The sequence below is a fragment of the Acanthaster planci genome, linkage group LG08 (genome assembly GCF_054643075.1).
Source record: "Acanthaster planci isolate LZ-2023a linkage group LG08, COTS_SCS, whole genome shotgun sequence".
Classification (NCBI taxonomy): Eukaryota; Metazoa; Echinodermata; class Asteroidea; order Valvatida; family Acanthasteridae; genus Acanthaster; species Acanthaster planci.
In genome coordinates, this window is record NC_141784.1 from 21496068 (window position 1) to 21516276 (window position 20209).

The 20209-nt window shown below is 39.6% G+C and overlaps 2 protein-coding genes across 2 annotated transcripts in view; one reads left to right on the top strand and one right to left on the bottom strand.

The window, feature by feature from the left end:
* ttc21b (tetratricopeptide repeat domain 21B) lies at positions 1-17784 on the top strand. The gene is made up of 32 exons (XM_022229119.2): positions 1-122; positions 1869-1971; positions 2300-2429; positions 3115-3225; positions 3572-3636; positions 3790-3891; positions 4121-4209; positions 4396-4590; positions 4768-4852; positions 5131-5229; positions 5589-5781; positions 6129-6226; positions 6355-6555; positions 6672-6887; positions 7447-7518; positions 7819-8046; positions 8301-8455; positions 8738-8821; positions 9108-9291; positions 9524-9662; positions 9855-9981; positions 10254-10319; positions 10582-10795; positions 11366-11447; positions 11688-11838; positions 12043-12204; positions 12348-12411; positions 12791-12916; positions 13664-13777; positions 14310-14420; positions 15683-15803; positions 16302-17784. Exons 2-32 carry the CDS (start codon positions 1945-1947, stop codon positions 16445-16447), a joined length of 3957 nt encoding a protein of 1318 aa, XP_022084811.2. The 5' UTR covers positions 1-122; positions 1869-1944; the 3' UTR covers positions 16448-17784.
* LOC110975741 (neogenin-like) overlaps positions 16211-20209 on the bottom strand; it is a 19227-nt gene continuing 15228 nt past the window's right edge. The window contains exon 19 of the mRNA XM_087139997.1: positions 16211-19965. Within this exon, the coding sequence (XP_086996123.1) occupies positions 19961-19965 (5 nt within the window). The 3' untranslated portion in view covers positions 16211-19960. The remainder of the gene's footprint in view (positions 19966-20209) is intronic.

A 20209-nucleotide genomic window follows, 5' to 3' on the forward strand; every position in this document is an offset into this window, starting at 1 on the left:
ACATTTTTGCGTGAGAAATGAGTCGCTGGAGCGGTTGTGGGACGTCGTTTGAAGTGTCATTATTTATCAACTGTAATTGTGCATCAGTTGCCTGTTTTTCTCTCTACATTTTCTACACGATTGTAAGTACATCATAAAGGTGACGTTGACGTCCATAAAAGATTTGTTTTGGTCAGGAATGTTGAATAAATTAACCGTAATTTCTCGACCACGATGCTCGAGCTTAGTCGCAGCGGCCTTTGGACATTTCCATTCCACAAGTATTTAGCCGTCAGAAACCAACAACGCGTCCAGAAAAATTCAATTTAGGAAGGAAGAAAACAAGTTGTTTACTTAGAAATCACAATTTTTCCGACCAGTCTCGTAGGGTTTGTGCACAGGTCTCAAATGGCGTCCGTACTTCCAGAACTATAACTTAGGTTTATACGACTTGCCTCAGGTACTAGTAGTACTACTACTAGTACTGGTACAGATGGCAACATAAACTGTCATAGGCCTATCCGACATACGGTGCTACTTCGGTTTGTGTGAAATTTCTATGCTGTTACACCGATTTTGCCCCTATAATTTCGTGAGGTCTCCCGGGATACAATTTTGTATGGGACAGGGAGGTTAATTTACATTATACCATTTAAAATGGTGAAATTTATTAGAATGTTCCGTACCCACACCTGTGTCCATGACTGCCTGCCTAGCTCACCCAGTCATGTCATTTGAAAGGTCATTGTTGTCATCAGTGTGGCAGCTTCACCAATTACAACATAGCTCCCATCTCATTCTATTCAGTTTCCTTTCGCTCTCGAATGAAAGCAAAATTTCTATTAGTTGAATGGTGTGTTGGTGACGTTCACCAACTTAGTCTCTTAATTCACATGTCACGTGGACAGGACATTTCATTGGACAACACATTACACGTAGGCTACTGGAAACAGTCGTTGCAGCAGTGGAAAAAAATCATTTTAGCGAGGGTAAAGATGGGACTTGTAGGGGAGGACTGAAATTTACCCCCAAACTAGCTCTGGACGATTGAGGTCACACCCCCTTGTGCCACTGTACAGGGGACTGGGAGTTATAAGCTGCTGATCAGGGTTAAGGTTTGCATAAACCTTACAGTTCTGGAAGTACGGCATCCGTATATCATGATCATGGAACTCTTTCCAATTGTAGGATTGTTGGCAAGCTCTTAGTTTCTAAAATGTGACAATTGAGGGAGTGAGTCAGAGGGGAATTCCATATAAGGACACCACCAATTTTCCCTGCAGTAACCTTTTATCTATCAGAAAGCAATGAAATCTCCTTAAAAGTCAAATTTAGCAGTGAAAATATGAAGGCATTCATTTGGAAAACACTTCAAATTTTTCAGACCAGTCATATTGCCAGTCTCATACAAGGCCTGGGTTTGTGCACAGGGTGTCAAGCAGCGTTCGTGTATGTAACCCGTTCCATGAGTCAAAGAAGAACAGTCCAACGGAGGAAAAATGTAACAAGTATATGCCATCTTGCCAATGAAGAAAATTAAAGGAGCTACATGTAGGTAGCCTGACTTTATAATTTAGCCTAGGTCAACCTAGGCCCTACCCCTGGAACTATGGAGTTCACCACCACACCCTGCTTGAGTTCACACTAATGTTGGAGCATGGAGTGACAACAAACCCCATAACTGCGAACTGCGAACCAAATTTCTGCTACCTCCGTCAGATATAAGTGCGAAAAAGAAAGTGTTGTAAAGAAGTTTGCTATGATAGGATGAACTGATACCCTGGGCATTAATTAAAATGGAATCAAAACATCATCCAACCTTAGTTAGGGTGTAAGCCTGTGTCATTATAAGTGCATACAAACTGACATCGTTCTTTTTTTTGGGTCAGATTTAATGGCGCAGGTTCTTGTAGTGGCTGGAGTGTGCCTGAAACTTGTCTGGAAACATTGAAATCTACAATCAGCATGGCAGACACTGATGCCACTACATTGGTAATGTTGTGCTTAAATAAAATACAAAAATGAATGCAATTCTTATTTTGGTCCAGTATTGTAAGTTTCCACTGACTGACATTTTGAACTGCTTGTGCTTGGTAATGTTTTTGATGCCATGTTGCATATAGTTATCTCTCAGGGAAATGGTTTCAAAAGTAAGCTGTTCTGGAGAATGCAAAACTGGAAAATAGGCCTACAGTTCTGGTAATACTGTGGTAGAAGGATTTTAAGGTGGAAAATACCCAGTTAGAAAATGGATGGAAGAGGTTCTTCAGATTGTTGAGATCATCTTTCTGACTGGGTTATTCTGTTTGGTTTTGGCCAGGCTGCTATCAATTACTATTGTCAGGAGAAGCTGTATCGTCATATGCAGACAGTGGCTCTTGAAGCTATCAAGAAATATGGCGCTGATCCTGTATTGCAGTTCTTCAAAGCATATGGCCTTATACTTGAAGGCAAGTACTCAAGGCTTTTACAGAGCATTTGTAGACCTTGATTTTTGTCTCTAGCTTTGGCTCCCACCTGACAAGGATACTGTACATGTACCGGGGATTGGTAGATTACCCATTCATACTTCTGTTTTGAAGGATGATTGTGTATGGTGATTGCTGTATGTATGACTTTATAACACCTCACCCACGGATGCTGCATCTTGATTGGCCAAAAGTGTGTCATGTGACACTTTCTAGTTTTACTATTTTGTACCACCACTTCAAAAAGACTATACACATGCAGCGTTGCTTTGAAAAGAACTCTACCCGTAGCAACCAAAGAACTATGTCCCTAGCAATGAAACCATGAATAGTAGCCCGGCATGCATTTCTGCTCCTAGCATAAACCTGTGGGTGAGGTGTTATAAAACAAACACTGACTGCTTTATCTCTTGGTATAGTAAAACTAGTGTCCCTCAGTGATCCATGGAGCATACTATTTGCCTTGGCGAATGCTTCATGGATCACCTTGGGAGACTAGTTTTACTATACCACTGGAAGCAGTCAGTATTTGTGTAATGTTTGCACTATACATTATAGATAGTCTTCTAGGGGTACTAAGGTTGTTAAATGACTGTCTTATCCCCTTGGACTCTAACATCTACCCTAATGAAAGCTCAGCAGTCTTGTCTTGATCTGGCTGTCATAGATCGTATTGCTGAGGGTATGCGTGAGCTTGAAGCTATCAAAGACAAGCCTGACTTGATCCTGTGTTCCACCATGGCTCTAATGTACTCTCACAAGAGGTGCAAGACTGTAGGTAAGTCCTAGTTGGTAGAGGGAGGATTGTCAGGACTTTTTGGTGAAGTCCCCTGTGGTTAGGGACCATCTCCAAACTGATTTTAGCAGTGAGGATTCTTAGCCTGAACCCTAACCCTGCTAGACGGAGCACAGTGAAACAGGTGTCAAAGTCTGATGCACTTTGATGCACTGGGCAATCAACAGCAGCTGAACAAACTGGCCATGTTGAGACCAATGATGGCCAATGATGTCTGGCAGGGTTTCTGGCCAAAATACCCTGGAGGATTAGGGTTAATGAAGATCTTAGATTGATTTTCTTTTTTTTTAAAATCCACATTTTGTGACTTTTGTCTTGACACAAACAGATCGAGAAGCAGTTCAGGAATTAGATGCCAAACTGAAGGAAGAGAGAAAACGGACAGGGGAGAAGGTATTGAGATGTTTTTGTCCATAAATATGCAGATACCACATCATTTCTGAGGGATCTCAACAGAGTGAAACATTTCAAAAAAGTTCCTAGTTCAGAGACACATCCTAAACTAGGTCTGACTTATGATGCTGGGTGTTTGCTGTTGCATTTTAGGGGCTGTACTTTGCGGCAACGTTTCTGTGGCACACAGGACGACATGACAAGGCCAGGGAGTATGTGGATAGAATGCTGAAGATATCTCAAGGAGCTAAACAGGTGGGCTGGAGCTTGGATGGAATTGATTGTGTTTGTAGTTCAACTGTTACATTTATGTGCATTGATGTTCCATTTCAAGTAGAAAAGTTCTAAAAATCAGAATTCAGTCTCTGAGGACACATCAATATCATTGACCAAAACTATAAAAGGGCTATGCTTCCCATGACATTCGGGGTGAAGCGTTTGATTAAGGGGCTCCTTTCATGGATTTATTCTTCTTGTTGAACAGGGCCAAGTTCTTCGAGGCTGGATTGATCTTACCTGTGGCAGGGATGCTTATGTCAAGAAGTCGGGCAAATATTTTGAAGAAGCACTGAGGTAGGATAACTTTCATTTGCAAGATCTGAATGGCTGTTGATATAAATTTCAAATCTTGAAGTATTGGCATTAAGAAATTCTCAATAACAAACCACTTTCTTTGGGTAAAAGGCAGAAGACTATAGCTGAATTGTTCATTTTGAGCTCTTGATGGGATTTGAAACTGATTTTTTGGTATGTCTTCAGTGGTGCATCCAAGAACGTTGAAGCACTGATAGGCAAGGCTCGTTACTTCACCCTAAGACATAACTACAGCGGGGCTCTGGACCAAATCAACCAAGCTGTGGTGTCCTACCCCGGCTTCATGCCGGCATTGATTGAGAAGATGCGACTCCTGATGGCACTGCAGGATTGGGAACAGACCCTGGAGACAGCTCAAAGGTAAGAGGAGAGAGAAGACAGATGTGTTCCATTCCAAGGAGCAAAACGTGCTGCGGTAAAATATTCAAGTAAAGGAACATTGGAGTTTGTCAGAAACAGGTTATCAATACTCTGCCAAGTAGGTTCAAGAAACTGGCTCACCTGTCATTGACCCACCTGCTCTCTTGATTCTTGCAGGGCATTGAGTCAGCAGTCTAACTGCTTTGAAGCCATCAGAATGGAGATCCTACATCTATTATGCAGGGACGGAAACTACGAAGAGGTAATCCCAGAAAAAAAATAAACCTGAGAACAAAGCCTTCCAGTGGAGTTGACATACAGTTCATTCCACTGGAAACCAATTTGTACCTTGACAAATCAGCTTCAACTACAAAGACCAGCATCCTTAAGAGCTTTGACAAATAAATTGACATTGTCTTAGTCACTTTAAAGGTATCCGGTAATGTTTTTAAAAAAATCCCAAATATAAATGAGCAACTTGAAGCAAACTCATGACCCTCATTTGCAAAGTATGACATGATTGATTATTGATGATTTTAGGCTGTGCTTCGCCTGGGTGAGTTGATCCAATTGCTGGATCGATTTGAACCCAAGAATGGCTACATCTATTGGCACCTGTCATTAGTCTACAGTAGAGTGGTGAGTTTAGCTGTCTCCATCAACTTCCTTGTATTTACACTTCCCAGTTCCTTAACCTCATCTAGGGGGTTAAGGGGCTTAAACTTGACCCCTAGCTCATAAAAAGAAGGTCTAGCTCCCAACGTCCTAGTTAAAGATACTCCTGTTTTCTTTTCTAAATTTAATCAAATTCTAAATTTGTCAAAATGTCCTTTATATGGATGAGAAATGCCTGAAATTGCCTCTCCTCCCGGAGCACATCATTGTGTGGCATCGTCAGTTTTATCACGCACTTGATAATAGAAAAAATACCTGGTATTTCCAAAGTATGCGTACCCCCTTAATTGATCACTATAACTTACTTGATTCTTTTTTCTCAGTGTGGTCGTAACGCTCAAGTCCTACAGCAAGCATCTACAATGGTTGAGCGTGCCGTAGCACTGGAGCCTAACAATGCAGAATATAAGACAGAATTGGGTTACCAGCTGCTGCTTAAGAATAAACCCAAGGAAGCTATGAAGTTCTACCGTAACGCCATGAAGTTAGATGAAACCAGTGTGGCTGCACTTACAGGTGAGAACATAAATCACAGGTTGAGTAAGTGATTGCTCTAGGCCAAAGGCTGGTTATCACTAGCCAATTTCATTTAACATTACAGAGGGAACCATTCACATAAAAATAATTCTACGAGATTTCGATGACCATGTACGCTGTAAAATTTGCAGCCAACGGTGTAATGTGCGTAATGATGAGATTTTTAAAAATAGGCCAACTAGGGTCGTTGGACTGTAACTTAATTGAATGTGAATTGTTAAAAAGCATCTGACTAATGGTCGAACTATAGTTCATGCCCGAGCTTGCCCTGTATTGAAAGCATGTAAGACCAGTCTGTATATCTTCTCCTTATTGATTTCCTCCAGGTATCATCAAGTGCCAGCTATTAGAGGATCATCTCGATGATGCTGAACAACAGTTGGAATTTCTTAGCGAGATCCAGGAATCCATCGGCAAATCAGCGGTAAGAAACACTGGCACCCTGCCATTTGATGATGGTTAGTCAAGGGATGGCCTCAGAAACTCATGAAGTATTTTGTTCCTGTCATACTGGTAGTGTATGATATTTTGCTTTACTGGTGTCTCCTACAGGACATCCTATTCCTTCGTGCTATACTTGCCCACAAACGAGCCAAGCCTATAGAGGAGGTAGTGGCTCTACTCAATGAGGCTAGCACTACCCACTTTACAGCTCTGAAGGGGATTCCCCTCGGGATGGACTACTATACCCAGATGAATCCAGACTTTGTGCTGGAGTTGGTCAAGGAGTATCTAGCCTTTGCTCCCACTGAGGTAAACAAACTCAAAGATTTGCCAAACAAGTCATTAATCATCTGAATTTGAAAAGTTGAAGGCCTTGAAACATCCATCCATGGTGTTTTTTTTCTATTGTTTTCTCTTTGTTACAGCCCCAGGCACCTGGCCAGCCAGTAAGCCCCATCCTCAGCCGATGTGCTTCCATTCTAGAACCCATCACTAAGGCTATGCCTGGCTTACTGGAAGCCTTGCATATCTTGAGTCGCATTCGATTCCTGTCTGGTCAGATTGACATGGCTCAGAGCAGTCTTCAGCATTGTCTTGATCGTAACCCCCAGTTTGCTGATGCTCACCTCCTCATGGCACAGGTATAAGGATGGCTTAGTGTTCTCCTAGTTACTGAAATATTAGAGGATGGGATGCTTTGGTTGGGTTTGAACCCATGACCTCTGCTTGCTAGTACAGATGTCTAAAGCACTTTACTATAAAGCTAACCAGAGTTAGATGACAGAAGGCTTGGGTAGGATTTGAACCCATACCACGTATTTGCTAGCATTGATGTCTGAATCACTTTACTATGAAGCTTACTAGAGCCAGATGAAAGGAGACTTGGGTAGGGTTTGAACCTTTGACCTCCTGCATGTTAGTGCAGATGTCTGATTTGCTTTGCAGCGAAGCTTACCAGGGTCAGGTGACAGAGAATGCATTTTGCATTGTGATGTCCATATAAAGGATTGCTTTGTAACAGACTGAATTATTGACTATATTGTAATCATCACTTTCACATAACCGCCGAGAAAAATAGTTAGTCTCAATAGTTAGGCATGTTGTAGCATCTGAAAGGTCACTTGGCTACTTTTACAAAGTTTTCATTGAGTTCTCAATTTCTTTCTCCTGGAATAATCCACTGCCTATTGATCCTTATAGATTCACCTACATGCTGGCAATTACAAGCAGTCCTCGCAATCGCTTGAGATGGGATTGAGCTACAACTTTGAGGTAATCCCTTTCACTTTCACTCCTGTGACTGCTTGACTTCATAAAGCAAGATCTGTAGCTTAAGGTAGAAATACTTCTCTTATTTGTATAGGATTTTTTTCACATACCTGAGGGTAGTGAATAATGTTTCATTGTCCATGCCAGTAAGGTAACATGTTCAGTTTGGTTTTATGCAAATACCTGTGAGAGTGATAAACTGAATTAGTGTGGTTAATGTGGAATTGATAAGGATTAATAAGTTGGTTGAAGATTTCTCCTGCTTAAATCTCTATCATGCAACAATGTACTCATTGTGTTTAGGTGCGAGAAATGCCGCTGTATCATATGATCAAAGCTAAGGCCCAACGTAAGATGAATCAACTGGACGAGTGCATCAAGACACTGCAGAGCGCCATGCAGCTACCAGGAGTCAAACAGAGGGCGGCCTCCGCCTCCAAAAGGGGCAGTAAGGCCCTCCCCATCTCGACCACAGACAGGGTGTCGGTATACTTGGAGCTAGCTGAGGCATATAGACTGACCGATGCACAGGTAATGGTGTCAAGTCTTGTTTGTGTCCCTAAGCAACATATTTATAGCAATTGCTCCTTTGTATACATTTCAAGCACAGTGGTACTTTTTTGTAGTTTGTTACTTTCATCCAGTGAATCTAAAACATTGTACAGTGTAACGCTACTCGAGGCGTGACAGGTGTTAGAAGGAAATATCTGTGATATTGTTAGATTCCTGGGTTCTGCACTTCCAACCTTACAAAATGATGATGCAACCTCTCCTTCCTTTTGTAGCATGAGGCAGCTAAGGTGATGCAAGATGCCATCAATGAGTTCAGTGGTACACCAGAGGAAGTACGGGTGACTATCGCCAATGCTGACCTGGCTTTGGCCAGAGGGGATACAGAACTTGCTCTGTCTATGCTCAGGAATGTTGGTCCTAACCAAAGGTAAGGGATCAGGTTTAATAGTATCCAATATGGCTTCCTATTGTTGATGTCAGTCTGACTTGACGTTCCTTTTTCATGACACAAATTGTAGCTAACAGCCTCGCATTTGACATTTAAATCTCAGAAGATGAACATTTAAAGTGAAGTGACTTTTCATGAACAGATCGAATCACAAAGTATCTAACCTAGACTCGTAAGGACTGCATTCTAAGATCTGAGAAAACATGAATCTGACACCTAACCACACCCCATACTTGCCGTTGATAACTCTTCTTTCTGCAGTTACTTTGTTCAAGCTCGAGTCAAGATGGCAGACATCTACCTGAATCATCGCAAAGACAAACGGCTGTATGCAGGCTGTTACAGGTAGGTAACTCAATCCATGACGCAGGTAGTGGGTGTTAAGTAGCTGTTTATTGTCAACATTTACAATACTTACACTAACTCTGGACAAGTCAAAGCTCTGCTGACAGGATTTTATTGCTTGTTAACTTGCCTTTCTGTCATTATATTACCTGAAAAGCATAGAAAACACTGGACACAACAGTTCTTTGTTTAAACTTCCTAATCTATTGCCTTACATTCAAACATACAAATGATAGCTGTGGTCAGAATTCTCTAAAGGTAACCTTTGATCTGTAACCTTTGACAGGGAACTGGTTGAGAAGCAGAGTAGTCCTGAGACCTCCCTTCTCCTTGGTGATGCTTACATGAATATTCAAGAGCCAGAAAAGGCTATTGAGATCTACGAAGTTGCACTGAAGAAGAACCCACGTGATAGCGCCCTCGCTAGTAAGATTGGATCAGCACTGATCAAGACCCACCAATATACAAAGGTAAGAGATGTACTGATTGATTGGAGCCTTGTCTTCATGGGTTATTTTTGTAGGTCATGGGAATTTATTTTCTTTCAGCTTAAATGGAAAATATAGTTATAAAAATCAGTGGATTTGGTCTAAAGTGACAGAGTGCATCCAATAGGACTATAATGAACCATCCTTGGACATAATGAACCATCCTTGGATATAATGAACCATCCTTGGATATAATGAACCTGTTATCATTTAGGCAATCAATTATTACGAGGCAGCATTGAAGACAGGAGGGCAGGGTTTTCTTCGTCATGATCTGGCCAACTTGTTGCTGAAGCTACGACACTTTGACAAAGCAGAGAAGGTTCTAAGAACAGCTTTAGATCACGAATCTGGTGAGTGTGCCAATTAGTTAATCAAGAAATCTCAGATTTTTGAAGTGCCGTAATAGGACCATAATATTACTGGAACTTTCATTACATGAAATGGTCTTGTAAACCAATAATTTCCAGGACCCTTGGAGATTTATTGAATGACATCTCCAAAGATTTTTTTTCAGGTAGTTGTTGTTTCTTGTCTCTTTTCAGCTAACGATGTGTCCACAATGATGGATGATTGTAAGTTATTAGTGATGCTGGCCAAAGTTCATCGCCATGCCAACAAGATGGAAGACTCCATGTTGGCTCTGACCAAGGCCAGAGATACGCAAGCCAGGTAAAAACTGACCTGTTCATACTCGGTACGAAAGCAAACACAAATGCAAATTCTTGATGTAAAAGTGGAACACATTTCAATTTGGCAAACATTTGCTGCAAATCTTCTGTGACGTCATATTCGCTTTGGCTTCACATTTGCCTGAAGTATAAACCGGCTTTGAAAAAAAAAACAAAACTGTTTTCAGTGTATGTTCTATTTTGTAGACAGAAAAAAAGGATTCGTATGAATTTCTTTTTGATTTAATGCGGCATTGTAAAATCTCTTTGCAGAATACTGAAACGTGTACAAGTAGAACAGCCAGATGCTGTCACCTCTCAGAAAGCTCTTGCTACAAGGTCAGTTTAGGAACTATCCATTGATGAACAGGAAGGTCAGACATAGTTTACCACACCGTCTACTTTCATTGAGGGGTGGCTAGTTTGTTCTAGAGGTGTTGTAAGCTGTACATTTACAGTAATAGATAGAAGTATGACAGTTGGAACTCTCTTCAGTTCTGAGTGGTAAACATTGGGGAACATTGGGGAGGGGCTTGGGGCTGAGAGGAAAGGTTGAAGAGTCAAACCATGAGCTTCAGGTGAATCTATCTTCTTGCTGCAGCATCTGCTTCCAGATGGCTGAACACCATGCTTCCCAACGAGACTACGACCGAGCTATCAAGCTATACAAGGAAGCCTTGGTGTATACAGAGAGTGATGGTAAAGCCATGCTGGAGTTGGCTCGACTCTACCTGGCAACGGATGAGTTAGATGCCTGCCAACATCAACTAGTCCAGTTACTCCAAGGAGATAAAGAGAATGATAATGCCACTGTGGTATGACTCTCAGATAAGCATTTAAATTCTTTCTATCTTTTCGGGTTTTGTCTATGTTCTCTTATTATATTACATTGTATTTATGGCTCGTATTCATATTACGTGTATTCTTGATTCGTATTTTAATGAAAGTATGGAAATAAATGTTGTTTTTAAATTTGAATTTGAAATTCTAGTGTTAAGAGTAGATTTAAGATCCACATGAATCTGAAAACAAGATAGAGTTAAAGTGATGGTGTTTTTGTCATCTTAATTAAAGTGTGGATGATGATCAGTCGTGGATTAAAAAGTAAACCAAAAGTTGGTTTTTGGGGGGAAGGGGTTGAGTTTCCTGTGATGCAGCATTGATCTTTGCAGTAATGATTTATATTCTTATGATCATTGGAGCTGTTTTGAGCCAACAGCCATGACAGTTTAATTGCCAAGGTATATTGCCTAGGTGTATTGCCTATCGATGTTGCTAAGGTGTATGCTTATTCCGACGTACCCAGTCGCCTTTACTGTGTCCCTCCAAGAATCTTCAAAAAACTTTTCCAATTTAAGAAATGCAATTCTTGTATTCATTGACAGATGATGGCTGATTTAATGTTCAGGAAGGGAGAGTATGAACAAGCAACATTCCATTTCCAGCAGTTACTTCAAAGATCACCAGGTATTAAAGTACTCTCATCAGGATTTGTGTTCTAAAATCTGTGTTTATACTCAATTATTGCTAGAAGGGGCCATGGTAGCCAATCCATGGGTATGCACAGTCTGCCTTGTCATTAGATTGTGTTCCTAGACTACAAGGTTTTTACATAGATGAGCTCAAGCCAAGTGAACATGGTGGTGTTTATGTAGACGAAAAGATTCACCATAAGGTGACTGATGGTGGCTTGTTGGGTAATTTCAGACCATTATGAGGCCTTGTCTCGACTGGTTGATCTACTCCGTCGTGCGGGCAAGTTGGAGGATGTAGCTCAATTCTTGGAGCAAGCTGAGAAGGCTTCGTCTAGAGCCTCCATGGACCCTGGCTTCAACTACTGCAAAGGCCTGTATGAATGGTCAGTAGCTAACACATCTCCAGTGGATGGGAAGGAAAGCGATTGTGAACTGTCTTGCTCAGGAACACAAAATCATCTTTTGCCAACTTGAAGTGAAATGTTTTGCAAGTTTTCCGAGTACATGTATCTATGTATTTACCATCTGAACACTTTTACTTTATTTTGATGTTCCCTTTTGATCTCCATTTCTTGTGATTTATGTAGGTATATTGGTAATCCTAACGTAGCTGTGAAGCATTTCAACATGGCACGCAAGGACAGTGATTGGGGTCGTTTGGCTGTTCGTAACATGATAGACATCTGCATTAACCCTGACAACGAGACTCTAGGAGGGGAGACATTTGAAAATGTCAACACTGATGCTATGTAAGTAGATCTTGAACTCCTTATACTCTGTGTCTTGTCTATAAATCTTGTCTAAAATGACGAAATATATGCTAAACCTTGCAAGATGAAAGATGCTTGACACACTGGCATTGTTTCTGACGTTGGTCGTTTATTTTTTGTAGGAGTGCTTCAGAGAAAGCAGATTCAGAGCAGATGGCTGTCAGAACGGCCGAAAAACTCATCAAGGTAAAGAAATAACCTTGTGTTTTTTCTACTAATAGTGTCACTTCTAAAATGGAATATACCATGATTTACAGTCACGGTCAACTTATGTTCCTCTTTACTTGTCCAAAGATAGGTTCACTGTCTATTTCACACTGCCCCGTAATTTTTGTTTTTAATTTCGATGTATATTTGTCCATTCTCACTTAAATTGGTTACTGTCTTTGAGTTGTTAAAAGAGTGTCATTACAAACCCAAATCTACTGGTTTTTATGTGGAGGGTGCAACATCATCAAAGCCGTGTTGTGTCTCAGATAGTTAATGTAACATGAAGACCTATTAATGTGAATCATAACGTGCTCCTTGTGATGTGTAGAAACTCACCTGTTTTCTGTCTTTGTAGGAATTGAAGCCTCAACCAGGATCTGATGACTCCAAGATCATGGAGAACTATGTCCTTATGGCTTCCAAGTCCAAACCAAACATAGAGAAAGCTTTGTCATCATTTATGGAGTTGGCAACTAGTGAGGTAGGGCTTGACACTTTAGAAAGTTTTGTCCTTCTAACTAGTAACTTAACCACTTCGGGCTGGGGGCATTTATGAATGTTGATGATGCTGGGACGGGATAATTTTCATTTTTTTCTGTTTTCAAAATTCTTTCAAAATTCATATCTTCATTTACTGGCCACTTAAACCCACACGAAGGACTATCTGGTTTCTCTCTAATCTGACTGACAACATCTATTGACACTGGAGTATTTCAGCTGGGCCTGCCGCCTTGTAAAAAGAGACCAGATTGTGCGGTGTTATGTAATTTTCTTTTGTTCATGAAACTGGCACTGTGCGCTGCTGACCTCTTTTCAATAGGGGCCAGATTAGCGTGCAGCGGTACTGTGTGGCTCATCGCTGCAGTGGTGGAGAGCTTTTGTCCCCAGTGGTAATACGCTCGCTCTCAATGCCCCAAACTTTGGTATACTGTTTCAAAACAAGGCTGGATTATCTCCACTTTTGAGAGTGAGAAAATGTTGATAATGCACAGCAGCCTGGTCTTTTGTTCCAAGTACGGTCTTTTGTTACAAGGCCCAGTTCCCTTTCTCTAATTTCCGAAACACCAGCCACGCATATAAAGCATATGTGTCTGGTACCGGCAACCCCCGGCGGCAAGTGCTTAAATATGTTTTCAAATAAATGGAGAAAAGATTCAACTTGTGAAAGGTCCGTATGACAATGATAATGTGAAATATTTCTGACTTTTCAATCATTATTATCCTGTAGAAAGAGAATGTACCGGCTCTGTTTGGAGTGGCCACAGCTTACATGATATTAAAGCAGACACCAAGGGCTCGTAATCAACTCAAGCGAATTGCTAAGATGAACTGGAATCCTGTGGTGAGAAATAAGCTGTAGACTACCCTTGAAATCCTCCCACTCCTTGCTCGAAAAGTACCTGACCACAACACTGTTATTGTTACTATTTGAATAAAGTAAAAATCCACCACCCTTTGGTTTCACATTAGACATACATTTTTCCTTTAAAAATAATCTGTATTGAACTGGAGTCTCATCTTGACTGACAAAATTCATGAAACTGACGTCTGAGGGTCAAGTTTGGAAGTCACAATCTGACCAAATTTCAAAGTAGTGTATTCATTTGAAGATGTTAAATTTCAAGAACCAGACTCTATTTTAGATTTCATTCTGACCCCCCCCCAAATCACCTGGTACCATCCCATTAAGAGTTTCCAATGTATACAATATGTTCAGGAATACGATTGAAATTGGGTCTCCCGTAAATACGGTCTATTGTGTGGACCCGGTGTCATTCATGTAGCTAGCCCACATTAAGTCAGTTCAATTCTATCAGATCCAAGACAGGTTTTTGTTATTTTCATTTGTATTAACTTTGGTTTTTATGACTCAGGATGCAGAAGAGTTTGAGAAGAGCTGGCTATTGCTTGCTGATATTTACATCAACTCTGGCAAGTATGATATGGCCACTGAACTACTCCGGAAATGTCTCCAACATAACCAGGTAAAACTATTTCCAAATAGTCCAAATACCAGCAATTCAGGTACGTGTAGTTGAAAAAAACTTTCCTATGTGGTTAAAATATGGATCTTCCCTGCACAGATGGTTTTTATTTTTGAAATAGACCATCGTAAGCCCATTGCAAGGTTTTGATTAGATAGGTAAAAAAATGTTTTGGGGTTGTTTTTTTGCATTTCAAACTGACCATAAGTATCTGGTTTTGACAGAAAATGTCACATTTATCTTGTATTAAAAGTATGTTTTTTTTCTTTCCATGCATACGGTTCATCAGGGAAGTTCAGTTTTGTTAAGGCAATTTGTAAAGCCCTGGGCAGCAGCCTAACATTTCTGGTGGCATAATTGAAAGCTTGGGAACTCAGCTATTGGTGTGTCAGTCAAAAAGCCATTGTACTTCTGAACAGAGCCCAATTTCAAGGTGCTAAGCACACAAATTTACGCTAACATAGGCATGCTTACTGCTGACAGTGGAGATTATAAGCAGTAAGCACGACAAAAAGTACACTTACCTTGGAGGAAACATTTGCTCACTCAGTAATGTAACAATGCCTGTGCAATTTTTGTGCTAAGCAAAGCATTAACCACATGCTGCTGGGTGGTTTGAAAAATACAGTGCACACATACGGGCGAATTTCAAGATGTTCAGTTTTCGAAAATCATCAAAAATTCATCATTTCAATTAATGCACATTTACACCCACACGAATTACTGTCTGGTGGCCACTTTAGTCTGACAGACAAAATCTATTGATGCCCGAGTATTTGAGCCAGGCCTGCAGCCTTGTAAAAAGAGCCCAGATTGTGTAGTGTTATAAAACTTTCTTTTGTTCACGAACCTGGCACAGTGCGCTGCTGACCTCTTTTCAATATGGGTCAGATTAGCGTGCAGCAGTGCTGTGTGGCTCGCACTAAATACCTCAAACCGTGATACACTGTTTCAAAACAAGGCCGGATTATCTTTACTACTGAGAGTGAAAAAAAATGTCAGTAATGCCCAGCAGCTCAGTCTTTTGTGCTGAGCACGGTCTTTTGTTACAAGGCCCAGCTCTTTTGTCCCGGGTTCGGGCTCCCTGACTTTGTCTATAAAGCCTTTGTGTTCGAAAATGGGTCCCCCTGCAGCAAGATGTTAAGCAAATTTTTGTGCTATGTTTAGCAGACATTTGCTTAACGGATAGCAGTGTAGTGAAATTGGGCCGTAATGTGTTATTGCCGCTATAATTTTGATTTTTTGTTGTTGTCATATTGTAGTCATGTTGCAAGGCCTATGAGTATCTTGGCTTCATTATGGAGAAGGAGCAATCTTATCATGATGCAGCTGGAAACTATGAGAAAGCTTGGAAGTATGGTAACCAGAACAATCCAAACATTGGTAAGTAACCACATGAAAAGGGATCTGACTGTCTGCTCTACTGTCTGGGTCCAATTTGCCAAAAACGTATGCTCCTTGCATATTACGTAGAATTTGAGGCTCTGTGTTAGGCATGATCTGTTGATCAGCACAATTGCCTTGCACCATCAGTTGATCCTGTATGAAATCTCTGACTTTACTTCCCTATTTGAAACAGTCTTCCACAACTGTACATTACCTGTGCAAAAGGCCATCATCTGAAGGTGAAACTATCGATAAATCATACAGCAAGATCAACTGATTGTGCAGAGATCAAGCAATCACACAGATTGACCAGTACCCAACAGTAGCACTGTCAGCAGGAAACATTGGTCATTTTGTGCAGAATTTTGTCGGTAACAAAATCATGACATTGGTGAAAGTGATGCTTGAAATGTGCAGTGGGATGTTTAATAGAAGTAAATCACATACTTGATTGATACCACCACAATCCTTACTGCCTTCTTCACCTTGTTACAGGTTACAAGTTGGCATTTAACTACCTGAAGGCAAAACGCTATGTTGATGCCATCGATATCTGCCACAAGGTCCTAGCGAATCATCCTAACTATCCCAAGATGCGTAAAGACATCCTGGACAAAGCAAGGGCCAGCATACGGGTATGAAATTGCTTCACAATAGTCGTGCAAGCCTTACGGAGGTACCAAATCTGTTAGTATGTCATATGTCTTGTAGTTTAAAAACTGGATCTTCATCAAATAAACCCTTCTCTGCTCTGCATTGCTGGACTTTGTTTTTAGACAGTTTGGGTGTCCAAGTTAATTTGTTTCTGTATTTGTACCTGCATGGCACAACATATACATGGCTTTGCATAAAGTTGCACAAATTTTGTTTCGGCGCAACTTGCATGTCCATACGTAGCAACTTGCATGTCCATACGTAGCAACGTAGCATGTCCATACGTAGCAACGTAGCATGTCCATACGTGATAATGCACGTAGCAACATTAGTTGTGCCGAGTTTTTCAAAAACAAAATTTATTCACCCTAAATTGAACTCAAAGGCCTTGCTAACTGAACAAACGATGCATCAGGTGTCATGCAGGTAAGAAATTTTTCTTTTTAGGAATACAGCTTGGTACTAATGTGGTGTATAAAGCCGAAACTTCATACGTACCAGTTGTGTACCAAGGTTGCTTCCAAATGTCGTCTGTTGGGCTTCTCTGCATTATGTATAACAATACAGGCTAAAGTGATGATGTCATCAGCCAAAAAGATATGGATATGTGTGCGCATTTTCTGTTTGCCCAAACTGTCTTTTATCCCTGTACTATTATTTTACGTGAAAATAGGAAATCTTGTGAGACACCAAGATTGAAAAAAATCGATTTTGCTGTCTCACATTTGAAATGGAGTACAAAAAGTTTTAGGATTTTCATGTGTGAATATAACCTTGAAAATAAACTTATTCAGCAAATCTCTCTGGAAGCTTTATGTAATATATATATACTACAAAAGATGCATTTTTGGTCTACAAGTTGCCAGATGTAGCTATTGTCTCAATCTCGGTATTAACTTGACTCACATCTATGTGAAAAATATGCTGTATTACATAATTTTCCATGGAAAAGTGTGAATTATTTGCAGTGTAGAATGTTTGTGTTTTGGGATAATATTCGCACTAGTTTAAAAAAACACTGCTTGGTAAAGTTCATTTTGAACAAAAATTTCAAAACACAAGGCTATGGCCTTGCTATTTGGGGTTATTTTCAAGTTGTTCTTTGATAATCAAACCATGAATGTCTTCATTTGGCTATTTGAAAAAGAAAAAGTACATTTTGGCCCTGAGATTGCACTGTAATATTGTACCCTCGTCATGATTAGGAATAATTTTTAATTGTTCAATCTGGGTGTTCTGGAAATATAAAGATCATTTTAAGGCTACAAATTCAAACCAATTCATTTGTGAAAGTTGAAATAAAATCCAAGAATACTGCTTTCAATTGTCTTATTGTTAGCCTTGTCATTTTTGAAAACTCAACAAGTACAAGACTATAGTCTTGTTATTAAAAAAAAAACAGTGGGGGAAAGCAGAAAATTTTTGCCAATCTTCCAATTGCAAGACTATAACCTTACAATTAAAAAACGTGAAAAAAAGGGGAAAAATTTGGACTATTTTCCAACGGGAAGACTATAGCCTTACAGTTTTTAAAAAAATGAAAAAAGGGACAAATTTGGACCATTTTTCAATTGCAGGACTATAGCCTTAGAATTTAAAAAAGTGAAAACAAGGGGGCAAATTTGCACCATTTTCAACAACAAGACTATAGCCTTAAGATTAAAAGTGAAAAAGGGACAAATCTGAACCATTTTGAAATCGTAAGACTATAGCCTTACAATTTAAGAAAAGAAAGAAAGGGGACGAATTTTGACCATTTTCGAATAGCAAGAGTATAGCCTTGTGATTTAAAAAAAGGGACAAATTTGGACTTTTTCAAATCGTAAGACTATAGCCTTACAATTTAAGAAAAGAAAGAAAGGGGACGAATTTTGACCATTTTCGAATAGCAAGAGTATAGCCTTGTGATTTAAAAAAAGGGACAAATTTGGACTTTTTCAAATCGTAAGACTATAGCCTTACAATTTAAGAAAAGAAAGAAAGGGGACGAATTTTGACCATTTTCGAATAGCAAGAGTATAGCCTTGTGATTTAAAAAAAGGGACAAATTTGGACTTTTTCAAATCGTAAGACTATAGCCTTACAATTTAAGAAAAGAAAGAAAGGGGACGAATTTTGACCATTTTCGAATAGCAAGAGTATAGCCTTGTGATTTAAAAAAAGGGACAAATTTGGACTTTTTCAAATCGTAAGACTATAGCCTTACAATTTGAAAAAAGGGGACAAATTTTGACCATTTTCCAATAGCAAGAGTATAGCCTTGTGATTTAAAAAAAGGGACAAATTTGGACTTTTTCAAATTGTAAGACTATAGCCTTACAATTTAGAAAAGTGAAAAGGGGACAAATTTCGACCATTTTCCAATAGCAAGAGTATAGCCTTGCAATTTAAAAAAGTGAAATAAAGGGACAAAGTTGGCCCATTTTCTCATTCCGAGACTATAGCCTCAAGATTAAAAAAGGAGAAAACACAATTTGGTTTTCTTTGGCAGTTGCAAGACTGATCTTACAAACAGAACTGAATGACTGTAACAGCCTTGCAATAAAAAATAGTTGAAGAAAAAAGGAAATATAGACACCAGCTAGTTTTTGACTGCTAACCACAATAAATGAACAGTCTTACGATGCAGGAAAACAAAAAAGGTAATGTCAATTCATGAAACAACAATTTTGACGAAATAAAAACATGAGCTAGCATTTTAATTTGAAGGACAGCCTTGTGATTACAAAAAGGAAACAGAACACAACCCTCCTCCCATACCGTGGAAGTTTTACAGATTCAACCAATTTACATGTCTTTACATTTGTCATGCACCACCCACCACATTTCAACAAAGCTTTTTTTGGGGGGGTCAAATTTGTAGCAAATCATTCTTTTGGCTTTACTGATGTTTTGAACAAGATTTTGGATCACAGGATTATGAAACAGCATCCATGTTCTGTTCTTGAAATATAGAAAACCACTTGTTACTAAACTGTATAGGCAGAATATGACCTTCGAGTAATCAAAAAGTTATTGGCAAGATTCTGTTTTATCGAGACATCAAAGTATATTTTGGTCTTGTCTTTTGTTTTTACAAAAGTAGCACCATTTGTAATATAAATCTACAGATACAGCATCTCTAACAAATATGTAAGGACAAAAGTGGGATAAAGTAGGTTAGTCACAGACTAAATAATTGAAACTAACATTACACCGGTCAAAATTGATCCATTTTTTTGTGAGAACACACCTTGTTTTTCATCATAGGGTTGTTAAAGAAGACATTAATTTGCTAGTGAAATTGTAGTGAAATTCCTTCATGTTTTGAAAACCATGAAGAAAACAACTGATGACATGCCCGTAAAACCTTCACTTAAAGCTGAAAAAAAGCGATAGCTTAGTTATAAGTACATGTACGTCTACCTGCACGGCTCAAGCTGGTCATGTGACAACTGTCAAGAGAACATGGATCTCAGATATAGATCCACAGGTGGCATTAGAGACTAGCTGGCAAGATGTTACTCTGCAATATTCAAACCAAAAAAATGTTAACTGAGCATTTATCAGAACAACTGATTCAAAGATTCCTGTGTGCTAAAGGCATTCAAAAATACATACACTCTGCTTATAATGTGGATGAATGACATTATAATGAAAAGACCAACCCAGTAAGATTGCATGTATCTCTCACATGCTTCGAAATGAAAAAAAAACCAAAAAAACCTGTCTATACAGACACTACAGTGTCACATCTGTCATGTGACTAC